This window comes from Candida metapsilosis (assembly GCF_017655625.1).
Source record: "Candida metapsilosis strain BP57 chromosome Unknown scaffold1, whole genome shotgun sequence".
In the NCBI taxonomy this organism is placed as follows: domain Eukaryota; kingdom Fungi; phylum Ascomycota; class Pichiomycetes; order Serinales; family Debaryomycetaceae; genus Lodderomyces; species Lodderomyces metapsilosis.
The window spans coordinates 619,082-642,603 of NW_027138159.1; the positions used below are offsets into that span (position 1 = coordinate 619,082).

The 23,522-nt window shown below is 39.7% G+C and overlaps 12 protein-coding genes across 12 annotated transcripts; 6 read left to right on the forward strand and 6 right to left on the reverse strand. All coding sequences in view use genetic code 12, as the record gives it.

Annotated features, from left to right (window-relative positions):
* Positions 1-143: 143 nt before the first annotated feature.
* On the reverse strand, positions 144-1,343 carry I9W82_000280 (S8 family peptidase; the record flags this gene model as incomplete). The annotated part of the gene is made up of 1 exon (XM_067691695.1): positions 144-1,343. One exon carries the CDS (start codon positions 1,341-1,343, stop codon positions 144-146), a length of 1,200 nt encoding a protein of 399 aa, XP_067550306.1.
* A 212-nt stretch (positions 1,344-1,555) lies between these two features.
* On the reverse strand, positions 1,556-2,686 carry I9W82_000281 (S8 family peptidase; the record flags this gene model as incomplete). The annotated part of the gene is made up of 1 exon (XM_067691706.1): positions 1,556-2,686. The coding sequence occupies one exon, from the start codon at positions 2,684-2,686 to the stop codon at positions 1,556-1,558; it is 1,131 nt and encodes a 376-aa protein (XP_067550307.1).
* Positions 2,687-2,904: 218 nt separating this feature from the next.
* ACC1 (acetyl-CoA carboxylase) lies at positions 2,905-9,561 on the reverse strand (the record flags this gene model as incomplete). Its single annotated transcript, XM_067691717.1, has 1 exon — positions 2,905-9,561. One exon carries the CDS (start codon positions 9,559-9,561, stop codon positions 2,905-2,907), a length of 6,657 nt encoding a protein of 2,218 aa, XP_067550308.1.
* A 1,321-nt stretch (positions 9,562-10,882) lies between these two features.
* On the reverse strand, positions 10,883-12,454 carry I9W82_000283 (uncharacterized protein; the record flags this gene model as incomplete). The annotated part of the gene is made up of 1 exon (XM_067691728.1): positions 10,883-12,454. One exon carries the CDS (start codon positions 12,452-12,454, stop codon positions 10,883-10,885), a length of 1,572 nt encoding a protein of 523 aa, XP_067550309.1.
* A 568-nt stretch (positions 12,455-13,022) lies between these two features.
* Positions 13,023-14,273, forward strand: ARG1 (argininosuccinate synthase; the record flags this gene model as incomplete). Its single annotated transcript, XM_067691739.1, has 1 exon — positions 13,023-14,273. One exon carries the CDS (start codon positions 13,023-13,025, stop codon positions 14,271-14,273), a length of 1,251 nt encoding a protein of 416 aa, XP_067550310.1.
* Positions 14,274-14,278: 5 nt separating this feature from the next.
* Positions 14,279-15,658, reverse strand: I9W82_000285 ([Histone H3]-lysine-36 demethylase; the record flags this gene model as incomplete). The annotated part of the gene is made up of 1 exon (XM_067691750.1): positions 14,279-15,658. One exon carries the CDS (start codon positions 15,656-15,658, stop codon positions 14,279-14,281), a length of 1,380 nt encoding a protein of 459 aa, XP_067550311.1.
* A 182-nt stretch (positions 15,659-15,840) lies between these two features.
* Positions 15,841-16,974, forward strand: I9W82_000286 (alpha-ketoacid dehydrogenase kinase family protein; the record flags this gene model as incomplete). The annotated part of the gene is made up of 1 exon (XM_067691761.1): positions 15,841-16,974. One exon carries the CDS (start codon positions 15,841-15,843, stop codon positions 16,972-16,974), a length of 1,134 nt encoding a protein of 377 aa, XP_067550312.1.
* Positions 16,975-17,075: 101 nt separating this feature from the next.
* On the forward strand, positions 17,076-18,494 carry NRP1 (Nrp1p; the record flags this gene model as incomplete). Its single annotated transcript, XM_067691772.1, has 1 exon — positions 17,076-18,494. The coding sequence occupies one exon, from the start codon at positions 17,076-17,078 to the stop codon at positions 18,492-18,494; it is 1,419 nt and encodes a 472-aa protein (XP_067550313.1).
* Positions 18,495-18,592: 98 nt separating this feature from the next.
* Positions 18,593-19,306, forward strand: DPM1 (dolichyl-phosphate beta-D-mannosyltransferase; the record flags this gene model as incomplete). Its single annotated transcript, XM_067691783.1, has 1 exon — positions 18,593-19,306. One exon carries the CDS (start codon positions 18,593-18,595, stop codon positions 19,304-19,306), a length of 714 nt encoding a protein of 237 aa, XP_067550314.1.
* An 80-nt stretch (positions 19,307-19,386) lies between these two features.
* Positions 19,387-21,120, forward strand: UBA2 (E1 ubiquitin-activating protein; the record flags this gene model as incomplete). The annotated part of the gene is made up of 1 exon (XM_067691794.1): positions 19,387-21,120. One exon carries the CDS (start codon positions 19,387-19,389, stop codon positions 21,118-21,120), a length of 1,734 nt encoding a protein of 577 aa, XP_067550315.1.
* Positions 21,121-21,473: 353 nt separating this feature from the next.
* PFY1 (profilin) lies at positions 21,474-21,854 on the forward strand (the record flags this gene model as incomplete). The annotated part of the gene is made up of 1 exon (XM_067691806.1): positions 21,474-21,854. One exon carries the CDS (start codon positions 21,474-21,476, stop codon positions 21,852-21,854), a length of 381 nt encoding a protein of 126 aa, XP_067550316.1.
* A 146-nt stretch (positions 21,855-22,000) lies between these two features.
* I9W82_000291 (uncharacterized protein) lies at positions 22,001-23,437 on the reverse strand (the record flags this gene model as incomplete). Its single annotated transcript, XM_067691817.1, has 1 exon — positions 22,001-23,437. One exon carries the CDS (start codon positions 23,435-23,437, stop codon positions 22,001-22,003), a length of 1,437 nt encoding a protein of 478 aa, XP_067550317.1.
* Between the last annotated feature and the right edge of the window lie 85 nt (positions 23,438-23,522).

The following is a 23,522-nucleotide window of genomic DNA, read 5'->3' on the forward strand; positions in this document are numbered from 1 at the left end:
ACAGATCCAATATGCAAGACGCATAAAAAAAATAGTCGAACTGAACTACTCTAAGTAATATCTATATACCTTTCACTGTGAAAGGAAATAAATGAAGAAAAGAAAAAAAATATCGAAGTGTTTGATAGAGGAGAAATTTTGCCTCATTCATCCTCATTGTCGGCCGATGTTTCCGCAAATAACGCTTTTTCCTTGATTCCGTTGTATACAATTCTGTTTGGTGTATGCTTTCTCAAGAAAAGTGATGACTTTGTTATACGGTTCTTGGCTGCCATTTTCAACAACTTTTGCTTCACTTGTGAGGGTGGCACTCCTTCACTTAACAAATTAGCAACCATTCCAGTGACAATAGGTGAGGCCATTGAAGTGCCAGATAAAATCAGAGGGCCAAGATGGTTTCTGGCATTAACGCTTTTCACGTATGCCCCACTTGCAAACAAGTCAACACAACCTCCCCAGTTTGAAAAGCTTGCTACCGAGTCATTATAGTCATCAATAGCCCCAACTGTAATGGCGTACTTTGAGCTTGCTGGGCTTGTCAGGCAGGCATCTATGTTGGAATTACCCGCGGCAACAACAAATAAAAGCCCTGTTTTAGTGGCATGTTCAATTGCCTTGTTTAAGACGTGGTTTTTGTATGCTCCTAAGGACAAGTTAGCAACACCTTTCATTCCTGAATCTATTCGATGATTGACTACAAAATCAATTGCTGACAATATTGTACTCAAAGAACCGGCTCCATTGCTGCTCAACGCTTTGACTTCAACAATGCTCACATTTTTGGCAACACCATAAGTTGAAGAGCCAATCAACCCAGCAACATGAGTCCCATGTCCGTTTGCATCTCCAGAACCTTCGTTGGTAAAATCAATTCCAGCTGACGCACGACCTTCGAATTCAGGATGGCTCACCTCCACTCCGGAATCAATCACGTATGCATTTACTCCCTGACCCATGAACTGATTGTCGTATATGTAGGGGTATTGCTTATTTGGTCTCAATCGTCTCCTTCTACTGATTCGAGCCAAGTGTCTAGGTGCATCATCCTGTATTTCAAATTCCAAGGTCTTGAATGTCAAGTCTTCGGTTATGTCTTGAATGTATGGGCACCGCTTCAATCTATCAACCACATCCTTGGAGAAATTTCCTGCGAACCCTTTAAACTCTCCTATTGAGACAGAGGAGCTTATAAGGTCACGCACTTGAAGATGCTTGGGGTACCTGCGGTCGTATTCCATGAAATCCTCTAAGGACTCTTCAGTCTTTAAAGAAACAAAGTACGGTTCATTTGCTGCACACTTTAGTACCAAAGCAATCAATAGCAAACTGGATTTTATTAGCATTTATTGAGTACTGAAATCTATAAACTTAACCGCAGGGAATCTGGACGATATTTATGTCCATGTTGAATTTTAAGGACATAACAAGATCTCGAATCTGGCATAACAAAAAAAATGTGAAAGGAGTCTGGTGATGGATTGGTTTTTGGATAACGTTAAAGTTTCCTCAAGGGGGTGAGGTGTCACTCGAAAGAAGCCACAACACAACTATTCATCTATGGTGTAGTTGGGTTTTGGTATGATTCTAGTTCATCCTCAGACTCGCTGTCGTTGTTTGCTTTTAAAAACTGTTCCTCCTTTTCCACCTCGACATAAGCTATCTTGTTCGGTGTGTTGGGTCTGAAGTACAAACTAGTCCTGGTGATACGGTCAACGGTTGCAATTTCCTTCAATCTATCCTTTACACAACCCGGATCCACCCCTTCGCTTAATAATGTCGCCACTACTCCGGTAACAATAGGACTAGCCATAGACGTACCTGATAAAATCAGTGAGCGGTAAATATTTTTGAAATCAACACTTCGAACATTGGAACCGCTAGCAAAAATATCAACACAGGGCCCCCAATTTGAAAAAGCAGAAACTGAATCACCGTGATCATTTACAGCTCCCACGGTTATTGCATAAGGAGAACTCGCTGGACTCATCAAGCAGGCATCAATGTTTGAATTTCCGGCCGCCACTACAAACACAAGGCCAGTTCTAGTTGCCTGCTCAATCGCACTGTTTAAAATGGTATTGTAATGTGCTCCAAATGATAGATTTGCTACACCTGGTCGGCCACTTCGTAGTCTATGATTCACCACAAATTCAATGGCTGCAATAATCGTGCTCAACGTGCCTGTTCCAACGGAATTTAATGCTTTCACGTCATATATTTCTACGTTTTTTGCTGCACCATATGTTTTTGCCCCTACTAGTCCAGCAACGTGTGTTCCATGGCCATTCTTGTCCCCTTCGCCCTCATTTGAAAAATCTTGACCCGTTCTTGCTCTACCTTGAAACTCGGGGTGCCCTATATTTATTCCAGAATCAATAACGTAAGCATTCACTTTCTTCCCAGCAAACTCATTGTTATATATAAAGGGATACTTTCGAATCGGCAACATCCTCTTTCTTCTGCTTAATCGTGCTAAATGACGAGGTGCAAACATCTGGTAGTGTGTATCCAATGAATAAACAACAATGTCTAACGATATTTCATCAACTAAAGGACACCTCGATAGCCTTTCAAGGACTTGGTCAGTGAATTCACCTGTGAATCCTGTAAACGATCCTATTTTAAAGGATTTGGTGATGGAGTCTTTGACTTGTAACTCTTGAGGATATGATGCATCATACAACATAAAAGAGTCCAAAGTCTCTTGTGGTTTGAGACTTACTAGAAAGGCTGTCTTTCTTTCGCAGCTTGCAAATGGAGCAATCAAGCAAAGTAGTATAAGGGAACACAACTGTTGGTGGTGCATTTCATTGAGAAAAGAATATCAAAGTTGGTTGCAAATGTGGGAAAAAGAAAGAGGAAAGAAAAAAGTAAACAAAAATCATCTCTTTAGTTCTAACTAATCTATAACGAATTTAAAAAATCTCTCTTTGCATCTTCAGGAAGCTTTCCAATGTATTCTTTAACAGTTGCCAATGCTGATCCTGAATCATTAATCATCAATTTCATCAAATTTGCCCTTGTAGCTTCGTGTTTCAACTCTTCCAATCTCTTTGACAATTTACTATGGTGTTCTTCAATCCAGTTGCTAACCTCTTGGTCGTCATCATAGTTGACAGCTGGCATCCAACTCTTTAAACGAGCCACCTTCTCCAACTTGCTGGCAGTCTTGAGTTGAGCACCAATCATGTTCAAAACGTACTCCTCGTTCAATCTTCTGCGCAATCTCCAAAAGAAGAAACGTCTAGCATTCGACCACTTGACTTCTCCTTTGATCACACCTTTTGCCAACATACGACCTGATCTATCATGCAAATCAACAAATTGAACTGAAACTTGAGCGTATATAGGCAACAATGCCTTTTCCCTAGCAGTCAACTTGCGGCTAACCTCTGAGTGTTCTTCTGCAGATAAAGCTGGATCGTTCATCTTGGCCTTCAACTCGGCATATTTCGAGTCAAGTCTTGCCATGGTGGCCAATAACTTATCACGCCTATATTTGATACTAACCAAACCTTCGGCTTCCAAAACACCGCCTCGTGAATCAACATCGGCATACATTTCCATCATCTCTTCATTGATAGAGGGGTCAACAACAACCCAAGAACCACCCCTCAATTCACCAAATGGAGGAATATAAGTAAAGATTGGTTGCTTAAAGTCCACCAATGCATCAACAATAAATGATCCATATTTCAAAATTTCATTGTACATATCTCTTTGACCTCCAGAAAATCCTCTCCAATTTGCCATAATCATCAATGGAAGTTGCTCACCATAATTGAAATCGTTGATTGCTTGAGCAGTTTTGAACGCAGAATTTGGATGCCAAACTTGACCAGCTTCGTGTACAAGGGATTCTGTGGAACTAGGATTAGCAGGATCAGCAGGAATCAAATTCTCAACAGTTCTAGTCTCAACACCAATAACACCAATTGGAATACCTCCAAGTCTAGCTCTTCCAACAACGACACCTTTAGCCCAGCCCGATAATGTTTCTTGGAAAGAGTCCTTATCAAACAATCCAGATTCAAATCCATCCTCTGTTTGTTTACCTTCAATCATCCACCTAACATCAAAAGGCTCCTGCTTTGGAGGGAAATAGTCCACATCTCTATCCCAAGAATCATCTGAGTCCAAAATAGGCACTGGCAAACCACGTTTGGCTGGAACATATGACAACCATTCCAAGATTTTTTCAACACCTTCCAAGTCATCATTAGCGGTCAAGTGTGAAACACCATTTCTATACATGATTTGAGTACCACCTAGTTGCAAGTTCGAAGAGTAGACTTCTTTACCCAACATCTTATTGATAGCAGGAGCACCAGTTAAAATAATTGGTTGACCTTCTACTTGAATGGCTCTTTGTCCCAATCTGACCAAGTAAGCACCAATACCAACGGATCTGCATGTCACCAAGGTAATGGTGAAAATATCCTTGTATGCTTTCGAAGTTGCACCAGCAATTAAACCGGAACCTTTAAGACTCTCGACACCCAAACCATCTTCAGCACCAACAATGGCATTGATAACATAACGTTCTTGTCCTTCCTCAACTACTCTTTCCGTGATTAAAGTATGGCTCTTGCCATCTTCATCAAGAGCATGCTTTGCTTCTGGTGTCAAGTACAAATACTTGAATCCATCCTCTGGTTTCCCTTCAGTGTTCCAAGCAACTTGGAATAATGGAATCAATTCTTCAGCAATACCAATTCTAGCACCTGAGTTGGCAGAAAGGTAGATCCTAGGAATTCCCTTTTCTCTGGCAAGTTCAGTGCACTTGTTGAAAAACTTGTCTTCTTCAGGACCAAATGAACCAATCTTGTGGGTAATATCATTAGCAACAATGACAAATTGACGTCCACGTGGATATTCAGGAGTTTTTGCGGTAACCAAGAATCCAACCATACCAATTTTGTTTGAACCTGGATCTCTTTCCAAAGCAGTTAATCCACCATTTTCATCCAGGATCAACTCCAACGATGTAAAAACATCTTCTGGAGCTTTCTGGCCATACTTCTTCCATTGTGAAAGCGTTGCTTGACGGAAAAGTTCGGGGAAATCGTAAACATACGTAGTACCCATATTGTGCGCCTTGTAACGTTTTGGTTGCAAAGACTCCTTGACGGGATAAGTAGTTGAGATGGGTCTCAAGTGCATTGGACCGGGATGGCCAATAGATTTAAAGACCCAATCACCTTTGGCATTCTTCATTTCCAAATAAAGATCTGACTTGACAACATAACCAGAAACATTATTAATGATAGCACGAAGTGGGAGTGCATTACCCTTTGAATCAGCACACACAATTCTAATTTCAGCACCAGTAATTCTCAACCTCCATAATCTTCTACCAAATCTCTCCAAAAATGAACCAAATGCAGCTTCGACTTCCGCTGGTTGGATATTGAAAACATTTGAAAAATTGATAAAGATGTGGTTCAAGTCTGAATTGGATGTATCAACAACTTCCAACGTATCCAAAATATCACTCATTAACCTGTTTGATTCAGCAATTAAATATTCTGAAATGCTTATGTCGTCTTTGATCACTCCTGTTCTGATAATACCTCTGGTGAAAAATCTCTTATCTGAAGGTGCGTTCTTACCAACTGCTTCATAAACATGGATGTTTCTATTGTTTGTGAAAATTGGTTTAATATCAAAGTTTGCCAATCTTCCCAATTCCAACTGGAAAGCCAATGCTGGTTCAATATGTCTAATAACCTTGTTTTCAATATATTCAGGACCAGTGAATGTATAGTACTTTGGATATGAACCAACTTGATGAGCAAATACAAAAGTAATACGACGAACACCAGCCTTTACCAAGTCCTCCCTGTACTCCTCTAAAAGATCATTGACTCTTTGGACGCATTCTTTCTCATCTGCGTATCCATCGATGTTGTTAATTACGATATTAATCACATTGAGCAACTCTGTCTGTTCGTCACCAGCTTCGAAAGTCAAAGCATCACTAGGTTGGAGTTTTTCCAATGCAGCGCTCAACAGCTCATCTGCATCGTCAAGATGCCTACAAGGAACCAACACACCAGTCCTCTCCATCTGATCGGTTTTTGAGTCAACGACAAAAGATAAATCTGAAACCGATGCTGAATACCTCATTGCTGTATTTTCCTCCTCTGAAGCAGGTTGTTGAATTGCGTTAAATCTCGAATTGGCAATGCTTGGCAATTTAAATTTCCATTCAATAACTGGCAACTGGTCGTGGAAATCGTACTCAATCTTGCCTAATTGGTAGGCACGATACGAACGCCTCACATATACCTCAGCAGCTGCAATGGCAACCCATTCGTCGGAGTTTACAAAAAATTGTGACAAAACATCAAACACAATATGTTTTGAATCGACAACTTCTTGAATGATCTCCAACTTTGGTTCTCTATGTTTGGCATACATTTCACCATATGAAGTTTGCAACACAGATGACCTCAAGATGTGCTCCAACTGGTCTGATCTTTCTTTGATTGAAGGCAATGAGCATTGAATTAAAATTTCTCTAGCCTTTAATGCAACCTTTGCACAACCACGAGAATCCAACAGGGCCAATTTTTTCAACGAATCTCTAATTGAAGCAGCAACTGAGGAATTAGATTGCAACAATGGTTGATATTCATCAAGTATGGCTAAAATTAAATTGTTCTTGGCTGATACTTTGGAATGCGACAAGCAGATTTCAATCACTTTCTTCAAATCGGACTTGTACTCATCTCTCAATTTCAAAATTACATCATCTTCTCTGACATTAGTACCCACAAACAAGCTTTCAACATTGTAGTATTCATCAATCAAGGATGCAAAGAAATCGTATTCGTGTTCCACTAGACCCTTTTCATACCTAGAAGCAATACTAACCAAAGGTTCAACCACATCCTTCAAACTTGCATCTTCAGTAACAGCTTTGCTAATCAATTTCAAGATATGACGAGCTGGGAAATCGGCGTTTCTAGACTTCGTTCTATCGATCGTAGATACCAAGGTTTCATCCAACTTGATAGGTAATCTTGAATGCAATGCTGATATACACTGTTGCCATTCTGAATATGGCAACTCTTTGTCTTTCAATACTTCAACAATCTTTTTCAAAGTTGCATTCATGATAACTTGATTGTCATATCCACTTAAAATGTTCTTCAAAATAGTCGCATAATCATTGAACTTGTGAGCAGGTTTGGACCCACGAACATTTGGCGCACCCATTTCTGGCAAGGTTCCTTCAAAAGGTTTGGCGTGCTTTACCTTGCTTGGATCATCCAAAGCCAAAATAGCGAGCATGTCACCAGCGTTGACTGTAGATCCTGGCTGCTTAATCAATTGCACAACACCATTTTCTTGAGCCACCAAAGGCATACACATTTTCATAACCTCAATCTCGGCAAAAGTATCACCTGCATTAACATGATCTCCACTCTCCACTAAATATTTGACCAATTTTCCTGGAGATGGAGTTCTCAATTGTGTTGGGTCATTTTCCACCTCAAGCAAGCATGTCTTTCCATCGACGGATAATCTAGTAGCTGCTGCCTCTTCTTTCCAGTAAACTGCATGAGACTTACCATTCAATGCACATAATAACCCTCCATCGGACAAAGGACGGGCACCAACAGTGCATCTGGACCCATTGAGGAACAATGTGTACGTATCGTATGAAGACTTTGTGGCGGTGAACTTGAATCTCTCACCCTCATAAATAAATTCTACTGGGAAAATTGTCTTTAACAAGTTTTTGTGAGGAACTTGACCACGCTCCAAAGATTGAATATATTCTTGTTCTTCTTCTTGTGCTTGAATGTGTGCTTTGGTTACAGCACCACAAACAATGGCAACAGTACGATCAGGTCTCTCTGCGGTCAATTTCTTTGTAATCAATTCATCTAACCAACCAGTAGTGATTGTGTTTTCTTCAAAATCTGGTGTCTCCAACAATTTAATCAAATACTCAACAGTAGTTCTAAAATCGCCTCGAATACTCAACTCTTTCAATGCAACCACCATGTGTTTTCTAGATGCTTGACGGTTTTCACCAAAGGCAAAAATATGTCCAAATTGGGAGTCGGAAAATGAATGGATAGAAGATTGATTACTAACTGAAAAATAACCCCAAACGTTGGAAGAAGACCTAAAGTTCAATTCATGTAAAGAGCCTCCACTTGGTTTGAAACCTTCTCCTGGATCCTCAGAAGTGATACGACAAGCAGTACAGTGGCCTTTAGGAGATGGTCTTCTTTGAGAAACAACTGCATTTTCAGTACTAAATTCGAAATCAATGTCAGTAGCAGAATGAGGATCAGCACCATAGAGAGTACGAATGTCCCTGATTCTGTGCATGGGGATACCCATGGCAATTTGTAATTGAGCTGCAGGTAAATTGACACCGGTGACCATTTCAGTAGTAGGGTGCTCAACTTGCAATCTAGGATTCAACTCAAGAAAGTAAAACTTATCTTCAGCGTGGGAGTACAAATATTCAACAGTACCAGCACTAACGTATCCAACTAACTTACCCAACCTAACTGCTGCCTTTTCCATTTCTGTGAATGTTTCTTTCTTGGCAATGGTGACAGGGGCCTCTTCTATAATTTTTTGATGTCTTCTTTGAACAGAACAATCTCTTCCAAATAAGGAGATATTAGTTCCATATTGATCTGCTAATAATTGGACTTCCAAATGTCTGGCATCTCCAGCGAGCTTCATTATGAAAATTGGTGATCCTGGAATTTCATTTGCTGCTTGGTTATACAAGGTGACAAAATTTTCTTCGCTTTCAACTTTTCTAATACCTTTACCACCTCCACCTTCAGAAGCTTTAATCATAACTGGGAATCCAATTTTTTTCGCTTTTTCCAACCCATCTTCAGGGCTTGTACAACAACCTTTTGCATACACATCATCTGCAACAGAAACCAAGTTGGTCTCTGGATCTACGCGAACTTCATCAACACCAGTTCCAGACCATGGAATACATGGAACATGGGCGTGTTGTGCAACAATGGTTGATGAAATCTTGTCACCCAAAGATCTCATTGCAGATCCTGGTGGTCCAATGAATACAATTTTCTTTGGCGATGCTGCCAACCTTTCTGGCAAAAGTGGATTCTCAGATGCATGGCCCCATCCTGCCCAAACTGCATGTGCATCGGTATTCTCGGCAATATCAACAATTAAATCAACATTGGCGTGGTTATTATTGTTTGTACCACCTGGAACCTCCACAAACTGGTCTGCCATTCTGATATACTCTGCATTGGCCTCTAAATCTTCAGGGGTAGCCATAACTGTAAACTGTATTGCTCTTTCGTCACCGAATGTTTCATATGCCCATTTTCTAACAGACCTTATTTCCTTAACGGCTGCGATACCATTATTTGCAATTAAAATACGGCTTATTACTGTGTGACCTTGATGAGATTTAACAAAATCGGTAACTTTAGATGGTTCAGCATTTGCGACTGAATTTAATCCAAGAAAGTGTGGAGCCAAGTTACTGTGTAATAACGAGTAGTCCAGCATAGTGCTTGGAGTTGGTGATTCTGACATAACTCTAAAACGTTTTAGGAATTGTCTTGGTTTGTAGAATGCTAAAAATCTAGTAAGGTTAGTACCCCATATCATGAAGGTAGAGAGAGTGCCGTAGCATTTGCAAAATGTTTTGTTTTTTCTTTTTTTTTGCTTTCACGGGACCGATACTGTGAACTGTGAATCAAGGAATCCCAAATGTGCTCCGGTCTATCCATATCAATCAATACTTCGCTTTGGAAATTCAGTACATACCTCCTGCTAATTATGGAATATCTATATTCGTTATGTTCAGATGATGAGATTTACTCTGTGAGTGAAACTTTTTCAAATAAGCTTGGTGTTACTGTGTGTTAAAATGACACAACGATTGAAATTAAAAGATTGATAATAGTAAACCAAAAAGATTCAACTTGGATAAAGAAAATTGGTTTGATTAAATAACATCTGTTTAAGCATATGTATTAATTTTCAAAAATTTGGGCTGATGAACTTACATACACTCTTTTGTGTAATGTTGATTATTTAGTTCCGATTCTTAATTCTTCTTTTTTTGTTGAGAGAGTTAGTGGTGTGCATACAACCGATAAAAAGATTATACAAAGCTTCACTCACCAGTTGAGTAAACCTCGGGTTAGAAAAAGGTATGTGCCATGGTGAATGAGCTACAATGTATGGATATTCTATCAGATTCAGTATAGTCAAACCAAGTTTCTTGATCCCTTTATAAACCAGCTCCTGTAACTGATCTGTATACATTGAGTGTCGTATTTAATTGTCGCGTGTTACGCGTTGTATGTACTGTAACTCCCAACATAAATAAATTTGTTGTATTGTTGGGTCGTCCTATGCGAAGGAAAAAAAAAAAAAAAAAAAGTCCGAATAAGAAAGAAGAACAACAAAAAAAATTTGTTTGTTTCGTATATGTGTCTTGTTACTAATAAAATTGTTGAGATAATCTTCATTAACGTGTGTATATGCACAATAGTTGACGTCAGAATCTACAGTTGTGTCTTTATCTTAACACAGATTCAGTATAAAATTATATATCCAAATTCACCCAACAAAGACAGCACTTTTCAAGGGGTAATAAGAACAAAGAACGTAGGTTTATAAGACTTTCATTACTTTATCTATTTAGGGAGCAGCCTGTGAGTAAACAATAGGATCAGTGGTATTAGTTCTTAGGGAATTTCAATTTACCTAATTTTCCTGACAATTAGACGGGTACTCAACTTTTGCACCCATATTGTGAAAACTATTTAAAAAAATCATGTATCTACAACAAACTTTTAAACTTGTAACATCCTCTAGTACTATTTAGTAAACAAAGGCTAGGTAATCATAATAGCGGCTGGAATTTGGGCAACATCGGCTGAGGTCTAGGATAAGTCTCATCCGATTTATATTGATACGTTTCATTTGTAGTAGTTTGCAATGGTGGTGGCAAAATAATTTTTGGTTGAATATTATTAACCATTGCAGGAGGTGTATACGGAGCTTGTTGTGCGCTTTGCAAAGCTGCAAAACGCTGGATAGGAATTGTCGTCTGAGTTGAGATTTCAAGCTCAATCACCGGATGAGTATTTCGAAAAACTTTTTCCAACTCTTGGTCTGTTTGAATCACCTTGTCTTCATACCGAAACTCTAATATAGAATTGGAGATATTGAATGCACTTTTGGCATTTTCTAAAAGCTCATAGAATCGTGGAGTTGCTGATAAGCCAGGTGGGTAAAAGAGCTCCAAAGATTGATTCAAAAATTTGAGAATTATCCGCTTCTTAGCGCCTCTCCTATCAATGGGAACGGAATTCTCTCTAACAAAGTTTGGCGACTGTGATCTCAGTTGCATGAAATCAGGCGGAGTGTTCTCAGTTTGTATCGTTGACGCCACTTCCGCTAGCTTGTTTAACGAAAATGTATCCTCTTGTTGCGACTTGAAAGGTACAGAGTTCCTGCTTATCAATGGATACTCTTTAACAACTGACACGTAAAGAACTTCGCCAACTGGATTAATAATCTCATCAAAACCAAAGTCTTTAACCAACCCACCCAATAAAGTATACAATGAAATCACTGCAACTTCATCAGTGATTGCATTGGTTGTTAGTGGATCTAGCTCACGGAAAAATTTGGCGATATAAGTGTCTTGACAAAGTTTGTTTCGCAAATACTCCAATGACTGTTGATTGACGTTAGTGAATGATCTTTCACATATATATCCTATGCAACTCATCATCACAGACTTACCGAGAAACTGTAAATTGCTTGACCTAAGATCGTTTGTGCTTTCATTGCACGTTTTCGATCTTTCAATCTTGTTTATAATTGCCTTTTTCGCAACCTCCGCCAGCGGCAGGATAATCTCTTGTGAAGCAAATTTGGACAAAGGTGGGAGTCGCGGTTTCGTCATATGTTCAATCATGCCTACCGCATGATCATGAGATGATATTTTCTTGGTTCTATTGTAATTCACGTCGTAAACTTCGTCCTCATGCTGAACTATTTCCGAGAGAAACCCATCACTTCCATCGTGTGAAGAGGTGCTATTCCTCTTTTGTCTCTTGGTTTGGTTGTGGGAGGACTCCCTTTCTCGTTTAAGGTGACGTTTTCTATTCCTCCTTACTGATTGAACAGCAGCTCGCACTAGCTTGTCAAAATCGGCTGTATATGATACATCGTATTGAAACTCCGTACGCAAAGTTTCGGCCACTTTTCGTATTTCCAATTCCTGCTCACTAGCTTTCCGAGAACTTAGATCCATGGTGTCAATCAACTCTAGTCTTCGTGCACTGAACCTTTTCCATAACCTTTCGTCGAGAAAGTTTAACTTATGTCTTATCGAATGGGTTACACCAAGCTTAGAAGGTTTATGAGTATCTGAGGCATTTTGTGCAGTGGTTTCTATCATCATTAAGTGGACACTCAAAGAGTCACCTGTGTCCATAAGAGCGAATGACTCTGAATCAACATTTTTTTTTAAAAAAAAAAAATAGGAGTGTGCGCTACCGACCTAAACACGACGTTTTTATGTGTGGATATGTATTTGAATTGACTCGTTATAAGAGCTGGGCGTGTATAAGGGTAGCTTGTAGTACCAGTCGAGTTACTCCGTGGACAAAGCTTGACATAAAACCTTGTAAACTAATGACTTATATTATTTTTCGCATAGTTTTGCAGCAAAATATTGAATAAAATAGAGGGTACAATCTCATTCCAAACATGGTACAGCTCTTCAATTAACTTCAAATATACTTTTGAAAGGTGATAGCTGAATCTTCTGGGCCAGCATGAAAAGTTTCTAACGTTACTAGCAATTCAATTGGTAGCATCGTATTAGTCACCTTCAGAAATGACTAATCAGGTAACTCCAAAAAAAATAAGCGCGCTTAATTAATGTCGATTAGATATAAAAAAGAAGGAAGAAAAAAAAAAAAATTTTTTCACTTTTCCCATCCTTCTTTCTTTTCTATCAATTAATAATGTCAAAAGGAAAGGTTTGTTTAGCATATTCAGGAGGTTTAGACACCTCAGTTATCTTAGCTTGGTTATTAGAACAAGGATATGAGGTAATTGCATTCTTAGCCAACATTGGTCAAGAAGAAGATTTTGAAGAGGCTGAAAAGAAAGCTTTAGCCATTGGTGCAACGAAGTTTGTTGTTGTTGATGTTCGTAAGGAGTTTGTGGAAAAGGTATGTTATCCAGCAATTCAAGCTAATGCCGTTTACGAAAATGTGTACTTGTTAGGAACTTCGTTAGCAAGACCCGTTATCGCTCAAGCGCAAATCAAAGTTGCCGAAGAGAATGGATGTTTTGCTGTCAGTCATGGATGTACAGGAAAAGGTAACGATCAAGTTAGATTTGAATTGAGTTTCTACGCATTGAAACCAGATGTTGTTGTGATTGCACCTTGGAGAGATCCTGAATTCTTCAATAGGTTTGCAGGAAGGAAAGATTTGTTGGACTATGCTGCTTCGAAAAATATTCCAGTTGCTCAAACAAAAGCCAAACCATGGTCAACAGATGAGAACTTGGCTCATATCTCCTTTGAAGCCGGTATATTGGAAGACCCAAACACCACTCCGCCAAAGGATATGTGGAAATTGACTGTCGACCCATTGGATGCTCCAGAAAAGCCAGAAACATTCTCCGTTGTATTTGAAAAGGGTTTACCTGTAAAATTAATCTTGGATGACAAGAAAAAGACATTTAGTGATCCTGTTGAATTGTTCACTGAAGCAAACGCTTTAGCTAGAAGGAATGGTGTTGGTAGGATTGATATTGTGGAGAACAGGTTTATTGGTATCAAGTCAAGAGGATGTTACGAAACACCAGGTTTAACTGTCTTGAGATCAACACATATCGATTTGGAAGGATTGACTATGGATCGTGAAGTGAGAGCCATTAGAGACCAATTTGTAACGCCCACTTGGGCTAAGATATTGTACAATGGTATGTACTTTACACCCGAGGGTGAATATGTTAGATCTATGATCCAACCTTCTCAAAATACGGTCAATGGTGTTGTTAGAGCTGCATGCTACAAAGGATCGTTGACGATCTTGGGTAGATACTCGGATACAGAGAAATTGTATGATGAAACTGAGTCATCAATGGATGAGTTGACTGGATTTTCACCAGAAGACACTTCTGGTTTCATTGCTGTACAAGCCATCAGAATAAAGAAATATGGTGAAGCTGCTAGAGAGAAAGGCAATCCATTGCAACTTTAAATAATTTATATACTGTCTTCTTTCTTAGTTTGTGTTATATAATCATCCCTCCAAGTTTTCAATGTTTGTAGAAACTCTACTGGATTAATCGTTTTCGGTACACTTCGCTTTGCAGTTGAATTTGTCTTGCTCAATTCGAGATGGCGTTCTAGATGCTGCACTATGGCTTCTAGTATTTTTCTTCCGTTTTCAGTATCCCCAGCATCTTTATCAAATTCCTCACGATGATTGGCATAGTAAATTGCACTTAGCCATATAACTTTATTAAACATTGGAAATCTAAACTTTGCGGGAACTTTGGTAACTCTTTCAATGTCGTAAATCTTTAATTGAGTCGGCATATCTCGCAATGTTAAGTAGTTGCCGCCAATCACAATTGAGTCTTGTGGTGTGTGTACGCAGTGAATCCAACCACTAGGGATCATGAATAAGTCACCTGGTTGTAAAGTGATCTTGATTCCACCAGTTGGATAGATTTTCTTTTTATCTCGGAACACAAAGTGATCTGGATACCAAATAAAATTCTGGTTCAGCTGCAAGCACCACGATATGTATATATCAAGGTTGTCCTGAGTTGGTGGAAACATAATGAATGATTTGCATCCCTTGATCACAGTATAGTACACTGAAGTACCACCGAAATCAATGTGAAAATCGGTAAATGCGTCCTTGACCGACATAAGGCAGTATTTTGTCACTTTGCTTCTCTCTTGATCATCATCATCCCATACTTTGTCAACTATATCCATCTCACGAACGAATTTGGGTCGCTCAAAATCGGTGCCTAATCCTGGAGCATCGGAAATTTCCAAAGAAATCACATTGCGGAGTCTGTCTCGGTGTTGCTCTTCAGTGTTGAAATAATCACGCCATTGATGAAGCTTCCATCCAGGTGTCACACCTTGTTGAGAAATCACATCCATAACTTCAACGGGGCAATCAGGACCCCTGCATTCTGTAATATACTCCATAGTAATATCTTTTCTCGGTAGAGGTAGTTTCATTCCCACTAGATCACAATTGACATTAGGTATGAGAGTCGGCTGTAAGGACCTTGTCAAATTCTTCTGTATTGAAATCTTCTGTTCACCTGTGAATTTCAAAAATCTTGGAAGATGAAAGTGTGATGCTTTGTCTAGAGCAAAAGAATCTCCTTCGTGCAAAGCAACGTAATCAATTGCGATTCTAGATCTTTTGGACTTTCGCTTGTATTGTGAAGGGCCATACTTGATGGAGCAAGCACTGCAATGGAATACAACAAAGTCACCCAAGTTGTGCTTGGAAATTTGTAAGCAGTCTGAATGAAACCATTGATTGCATTTTGAACATTGGATCCATGTCTCATAATCCTTCTTTCCTAAACATATTGGGCATTCGTCTAGCATTATTTTTAGTGGGGTGATAAAGATTAGTCGCGAGACAAAAAAATATTCAATGTCCTGAATGGGTAAATCCTAGTTCTCTTGATATATACAACTAGATCACCATGATCCTGAAATGCATGCGGAGATGTTTCCTGTCCGGTCAACAGCAACAAAAGTTCCTCAACGAATACAAAATCCGAACCATGTTGGAGCAACCGATATTCCACTATTCGAGAAAACCACTACCCCAGCTTCTGTTGAGTCAATTGTACAAACAATCAGAGAAGCTTTCACCCAATTTTATTCTCCAAAATGCCCGAGAGACTCTTGAGAATCTCCTCATCTACAATGCAAAGAGATTGCGAGAATTCCGGAGTCTCCCGTACCTTGTGGTGCTCAACCCATCAATACTGGAGAGCTATGACTCTTATCTTCAACTGATGAGTGCCTTGCTAAAGGCTAGTTTGTACATGCCTCACACTCCTGAGGAGAATGCGGAGTTTGCTGAAACTGTGCTAACTGAATTTATTGATATGCATGCGGATACGTTGCCCAGTTTGTCGAAAGGATTTGGTGAGGTCAGCAACCTCTTGAGTATGAAACAGATTACTCAATTTATGGATCTCCATTTAAAGGAGAGGATAAGGATGCGTTTAATAGCCCACCAGCATATCGAGTTGTCGCGATCAGTCGCAAGTGACTATGTTGTGGGTGGGAAATACAATGGGGTTGTTAAACTCCTCCATATACCCAATGTGATTAAAAAGAATGCCGAATTGGTTAACGATATCACAATGATGAAGTATGATCAGTCAGTGCCGGTGAAAATTGAGACTAATCTAGGGAACTACACCAGCCAAACGGATCCTATTTCGCCAAATGATGTTTTAAATTTCCCTTATATCGAGTATCATTTGGATTACATATTCATGGAGGTTTTCAAAAACTCATTTAGGGCTCATATTGAAAACAAGGTTACTGATCCTATTACCGTCACGATCTCCGTCTCCTCAAATACCCCAAAATTCATGGAGATTCGTATAAGAGACAGGGGCAAAGGTATTCCAAAAAAGGCTTTAGAACACGTTTTTGATTATTCATTTACAACTTACGAGAGTAATGAGGGTGAAAGTTTCAAAACATTGAATGTTCCGCCAGAAGATCTTGGTGGAGGACACTCGGTTGCAGGTATGGGGTTTGGCTTGCCGATGGCAAAGCAGTATATAGAAGTATTCAATGATACAGTTGATGAGAAGGAGTCCTCAAAAGGACTGTTGACCATACAGACATATCCATTATGGGGAACCGACGTGTATGTGAAAACAGTGGGTCAATAGAGTAAACAAAACAAAACAAAATGAAAAAAAAAAAAAAAAAAAAAAAAAAAAAACATTATTTGATAAAAATCTGTAGACTCTTTCAAGCTTCACCAAACCATATGAGTGACTTTTTCATAGTAATAGACACTAGCACCACGTGCGATAACTCCAGCACTTATGTAACCAAAGACTCCACTGAGTTGATCTCATTGGCGTGGACTGTGTTGGATGTTTCTACCTTGGATATAATACACGAAGAAACAGTGTTGGTGCGTCCAATGAATACGCCAATCACTCCATTTTGTCAGCAACAATGCAAACTTACCTGGGAAGATGTTCGTAATGCAGGATCATTCAAAGATGCTATTTCAAAGTTAGACCAGTATCTACAGGAGAATATAATCTCAAAGGGAAAGGATTTCCTGTTTGTTACATTTGATATGACAAAATTGAAAGTTCAACTTCCGCGAGAGGCCCGTGACAAGGGTGTCGTTTTACCTCCATATTTGCAGCATCCACGGTTGTTTGATTTACCTACTGAGTACTCCAAATGGCTCGTGAGTCACCCTGAAGCTGTGTCATATACAGCATCATCGCTCTCTAACATGATGACCGCGTTAGAGGTGACTGAGCCTACAGAAATTCCACAAGTGTACACCAAATTGGCTATTCAGTTGTTGAAAAAATCACTTCCATTGGAAGATCATCCTACAGTTTTCACTACGCCGTACGATTTTGGAGAAGATGTCAAGGCGTTTGTTTCTGAGCAATCAAAGGTGCTTTATCTATCTAATTTGCCCGTTGATACCACGCAGTCAGAGTTGGAATATTGGTTTACGCAACATGGTGGTCGGCCTGTGGCGTACTGGACGTTGAAAACGACTGAAACACCAAGCAAAAGTGTATCAGGATTTGCTGTTTTTGGTACACACGAGGAAGCCGCCGAGCTGTTAGCCATGAACGGAAAGGCTTTAGGAGACTATGTAATAGAAGTACAGCCGTCGTCGACACAGGTTCTAGACAAGGCAGGTGACATGTTGACCCCTTTCCCTCCTTCAAAGAATAGACCAAGGCCTGGTGATTGGACTTGTCCGTCTTGTGGATTTTCAAACTTCCAAAGGAGGACACATTGCTTTAGATGCTCTTTTCCAGCATCCAGTGCTGTAGCAATACAAGAGTCTATTTATAAGAAAAGCGATCTGGAGGAGAATAGAGGAAATGGCAATAGTGGACACTTGAATGGAGGAAATAAAGGAAACAACCATGGAAGCAGTGAGTCGTCTAGCCACAGTGGTAATAACAACAACAGACACTTCAATAATGTCCCTTTCAGAGCTGGCGATTGGAAGTGCGACATGTGTCAGTATCACAATTTTGCTAAAAACTTGTGTTGTTTAAAATGTGGATCATCGAAACCTATATACACCCAGGCACCCATCCATAATGTAAATACCACGGCTGCTGCAATTGCTGCCGCCACTGCTAGTGGGCAACCGTTGAATTTCAACAACAGCCTTGTTATGCAACAATTCCACTGATTGACGCGAGATTTACAGTGTGTAGAAAAAAAGAAAATTGAACAGAATAGAAAAAAATAAAAAGAAAACACGTAAGAGATAGACTTTTTCTTCAGCAAATGAATAAATACTCTGTCATATTACCCACATACAACGAGAGGAGAAACTTACCCATTCTCGTCTACTTGTTGAATAAAACATTCACTGAAAACAAGTTGGATTGGGAAGTGGTTATTGTTGATGACAATTCGCCTGATGGAACTCAAGAAATTGCCAAAAAATTAATTGACATTTACGGTGCCGATCACATTCAATTACGTCCAAGAGCAGGTAAATTGGGATTGGGTACTGCTTATGTTCATGGTTTACAATATGTTACAGGAAACTTTGTAATCATTATGGATGCCGATTTCAGTCACCATCCAGAAGCTATCCCACAATTCATTGCTAAACAAAAAACAGAGGATTTTGATATAGTTACTGGAACTAGATATGCTGGCGATGGGGGTGTTTATGGTTGGGATTTCAAGAGAAAATTGATCTCCAGAGGTGCCAATTTCCTTGCTACTGTGGTGCTAAGACCTCATGTTAGTGACTTGACTGGTAGTTTCAGATTGTACAAGACGCCAGTCTTGAAAAAGATTATTGACGTTACCCAATCTAAAGGGTACGTTTTCCAAATGGAAATGATGGTGAGAGCTAGAAGCTTGGGTTTCACTGTTGGAGAAGTGCCAATCAGCTTTGTCGATAGGTTATATGGTGAAAGTAAGCTTGGTGGTGATGAAATTGTTCAGTATGCAAAGGGTGTTTGGTCTTTATTTACCAGTGTGTAGAGAAGAAAATATAATCAGTTTTGGTGAAAAAAAAAAAAAAAATCCACTTTATACATACCACCATCTCTTTCCCCCTCCACATGAAAGACACGTACTTGAAAAAAATTCTCGGAGACGAGTGCTTCAATAAAGTCCGATCAGCACGGTTGTTGTTGGTGGGTGCTGGTGGATTAGGGTGTGAATTGTTGAAAGATCTTGTATTGTCAGGGTATGGCGAAATACACGTTGTTGATTTAGACACGATCACCTTATCCAATTTAAATCGTCAATTCTTATTTCGCAAAACCGATATAGGAAAATCAAAGTCATTGACAGTGTCCAAGACAGTAGAAGGGTTCAATTATCTTGGTACTAAGCTTGTGGCCCACCATGGTAATATTATGGATACCACCAAGTTTCCATTGGAGTGGTGGCAACAATTCGACTACGTTTATATGGCTTTGGACAATGCCGAAGCTAGGACCTACGTCAACTGCATGTGCTTGTTGTTGAAGAAGTCATATATGGATAGTGGATCCGCAGGATACAGTACTCATTTGACTCCGGTTACACCTTACGTCACCTCGTGTTTTGACTGTAAGCCGCCTGTTCCTCCTAAAACGTATCCAGTGTGCACAATAAGATCCACACCGTCTTTGCCGGTCCACTGCATCACATGGGCCAGAGAGTTTTTATTCCATCAGTTGTTTGATGAGCAAGAGAGTGATCTTAATGATAGCGAAGCTATTGCCAGGGAAACTGACAATGATGATGAGATAAAGAACTTGGCCCAGGAAGCAAATGAGTTGGCTGAATTGCGTGAAAAGATTGAACGCAGTGATGACTTTTTTGCAGAGTTGGTGAACAAGATCTACAATGTGGATATTGAAAGGTTGTTGCGAATTGAAGCATTGTGGGAGTCAAGAAGACCACCGACGCCTTTGGTGTTGGATCAGGATGCTATGCAAAAAGTGGAATCTTCAGTAGGCACTTCCCTTCTGGATACAAAAGTTTGGTCCCTTGCAGAAAACTTGTATGCATTGTATGTCTCATGTGGTAACCTTCAACGCCGCTTGAAGAAGGAGGAAGATTTTATTTCTTTTGACAAAGATGACGACGATGCCATGTTATTTGTTGCCGCTGCTTCCAATTTGCGATCACATGTGTTTCACATTGAGACCAAATCTCTATTTGATATCAAAGAGATTGCTGGAAACATCATACCAGCTATTGCCACCACAAACGCTTTCATTTCCGGTTTTGCCAGTGCAATTGGTACCCAACTCTTTCGGGACAGTAACGCAGGATATATTCTACATGGAACAAATGCGCCAAAGTATGCAGTCATATCAGCACCACCTGAGCCACCAAGTCCTGAATGTCCTAGCTGTTCAGCGCGACGTGAAGTGTTGTATGTGAGCAAACAAGATTTTGACTCGTTGACATTGCAATGGTTAGTTGACCAATTGACTCCTCTTTACAATTCCGACATTTCGATACAAGTTGGCAAATCAAAATTGATTTACGATGTTGATTTTGATGATTACTTACTGGTTAGTCTAAGTCAAGTGCCAGGACTAGATGTTATCCTTGTGCAAGACGATTCAGACCGGTTACAAAACCTCATTTTGCATTTGGTAGTAGGTAACGAAACGCGATTTCCCAGTGTTGAATTGAAGGAAAAGCCTCTGGTAGTTAAGAGTGATTCGCTTGGGAATAGTGATGGTGATGATGATGATGATGATTTCGCAATCATTGACGGAGATACTGTAAAAGAAGACTCATCTGATATAGAGATTATTGAGCCAGCTGCGAAAAGGCAGCATAAGGTGTAGCATATATAGCAATAGGGATAATCTGTCGCGACAACAAATTAAATAAATGCGACACAAATTAAAAGAATCAGGGAAGTCAACATATTTGTTCTCTCGTTTTATTTTTATTTTTTTATTTTCGTTTTCTTTTTCTTCTTCCAAAAAGTTTATTGCTTTAGCAAATTGCGATTCAGAGATAACTTCAATTGTATCCCCATATTTGAAGTCAGGTAATTGGTAAGTTAAAAGGCTATCTCATATCGTACCAGGATTAGTACTAACCAAAATCAAGCTTTTTTTAAAATACCAATTTAATACATCAACTTACTGATCCCCCCCCCTCATTACATTGTCAAATAGAAAACTCAAGAAAAATGTCGTGGAATGCTTATACAGACAACTTAGTATCTACAGGAAAGATTGACAAGGCTGCTCTCTACTCCAGAGTCGGTGATTCCTTGTGGGCCCAATCAGGATCATTCCAATTACAACCAAACGAAATCTCGGAAATTGCCAATGGATTCGACGATGCATCCAATTTGCAAAGTCATGGTTTACACGCACAAGGGCAAAAATACTTTTTATTGCGTAATGATGAGAGATCCATTTATGGTAAACACGAAGCAGAAGGGTTGATTTGTGTTAGAACCAAGCAAGCTATATTGCTTGCACACTATCCAAGTGGAGTACAACCAGGAGAAGCTACAACCATTGTGGAAAAATTGGCTGACTATTTGATTGGAGTTGGTTACTAAGTAGCTAAATAGATTAATAAGTATTTCTAGTGTACTGTACATTGAAGTTATCTGTAATTTGGTAGAATTACAGAAAACACGCATTGTCAAGAATCGTCTTTTGATTCTGCAACTAATAGCTCAACTCTATTCAATTACGTTTTCCTCTATGACATCGATGTCTCCTCTTGGTCGAGAGTAATCGTCAGTCTATCACTTCCATAGCATGCTGCCAACAACACAACATTAAACAACCCCAATATGAAGAATGGCCCCACGATCCACGCGTCTGCTATCAACCCACCAAGTAGGGTTATAATCATTATACCCAAGCCCCCAGCAAAGCTATAAAGTCCGCTTAAAGAGCCCATAATTTGCTGAGCATTGTCAATACCACTCAATATACTCATACTGCAGATAATTAATCCAATTTGAGACAATCCAATTATGCTAACGCTTAAAAAGCACCAAACTGTCTTGGGATTGTAGTTTGTCATGGTAGTTGTCAAACTCAACCCAAAGTTCCCCAAAATCCCACACAACCCTGCAATTGCTAGAGTCCAAAACTTTCCAACTCTATTTGAGTCACTTAAATATCCCCAAAAGGGTGCTGAGACTAGAGCAATTGTCTGTGCTACACCTGTCAATATTGCTGAAAAGATGTAACCGTCATAACAGGTCAATTTACCTGCCCAATTGTCCTTTGATTGACACCCGCCAATGTTGTAGTACCAATTGTATACCACCAATGGGATATAGAGGGTGGTGGCAACAGTAGTAGATCGGGCTACAAATGCCCCAACAAAAGCCAATTGTGCCTCCTTGCTGCCTTTTGCAAAGCTTATGCCTTCTTTGAGGAATTGCCGATGTTGGGAAGTTTCTAACTGCTCCCGTGGCTTGTATAGGAATGCAAAGAGTATTCCAAATGATACAAGAGCAAATCCCAGAACAACAACATAAGAACCTTCAAGACCGGATTTGAGGTCAGACCACTCGGCAAGCTTCAGCGGCAAAGTTACCAACATCGAGACAGAAAATATTGCTCCAAGGCCAGTTGCGATACCCATAATTGCGGAAAACTTGCCATTCTTGCCAACTGAAACCTCCTCCTCTACATCCTCCTCTGGCCTCTGTTTCCTCCACAATTTTGCAAACTCGAAATCAGACATTGAAAGCTGGTTCAACATCACCGTCACCATACTCATACATCCCGTAACCCCCAACGCAAATACTCCTCTAAGAATAAACATCATTGGAACTAAGTTATGGTTCAAAGCATACCCAAGTAAAGCAACTGCAATGATGACAAAACTAAAACTTTGAATTGTTCTTGCACCGGCAATTCCCTTTGAAGACAACCGATCATTAAGAACGCCTAGTAGTGGAGCTGTAGACATGGACACAATTTCATCAAAGAACCCCAACCCACCAACAATGCGGCCAATTTTGGTGTCTTTGTCTGGCTTGGGTTCAATTCCAATTACTTCTTTTATGTAGAATGGTTGTGTGGATGTGAGAAACACGATCACGGCAATGCAGGCAAACCCTGCATAGTTGAATGCAGCATAGTTCAACAATGTGTAGTTACGTTGTTTGAAAGTCATGGTAAAGAGTAGAAATAAGAAGAAGAAGGAGAAGTGGTTGATCCGAAAATCGGGGTTTAAAAATTCTTGTCGCAAATACTTTTAC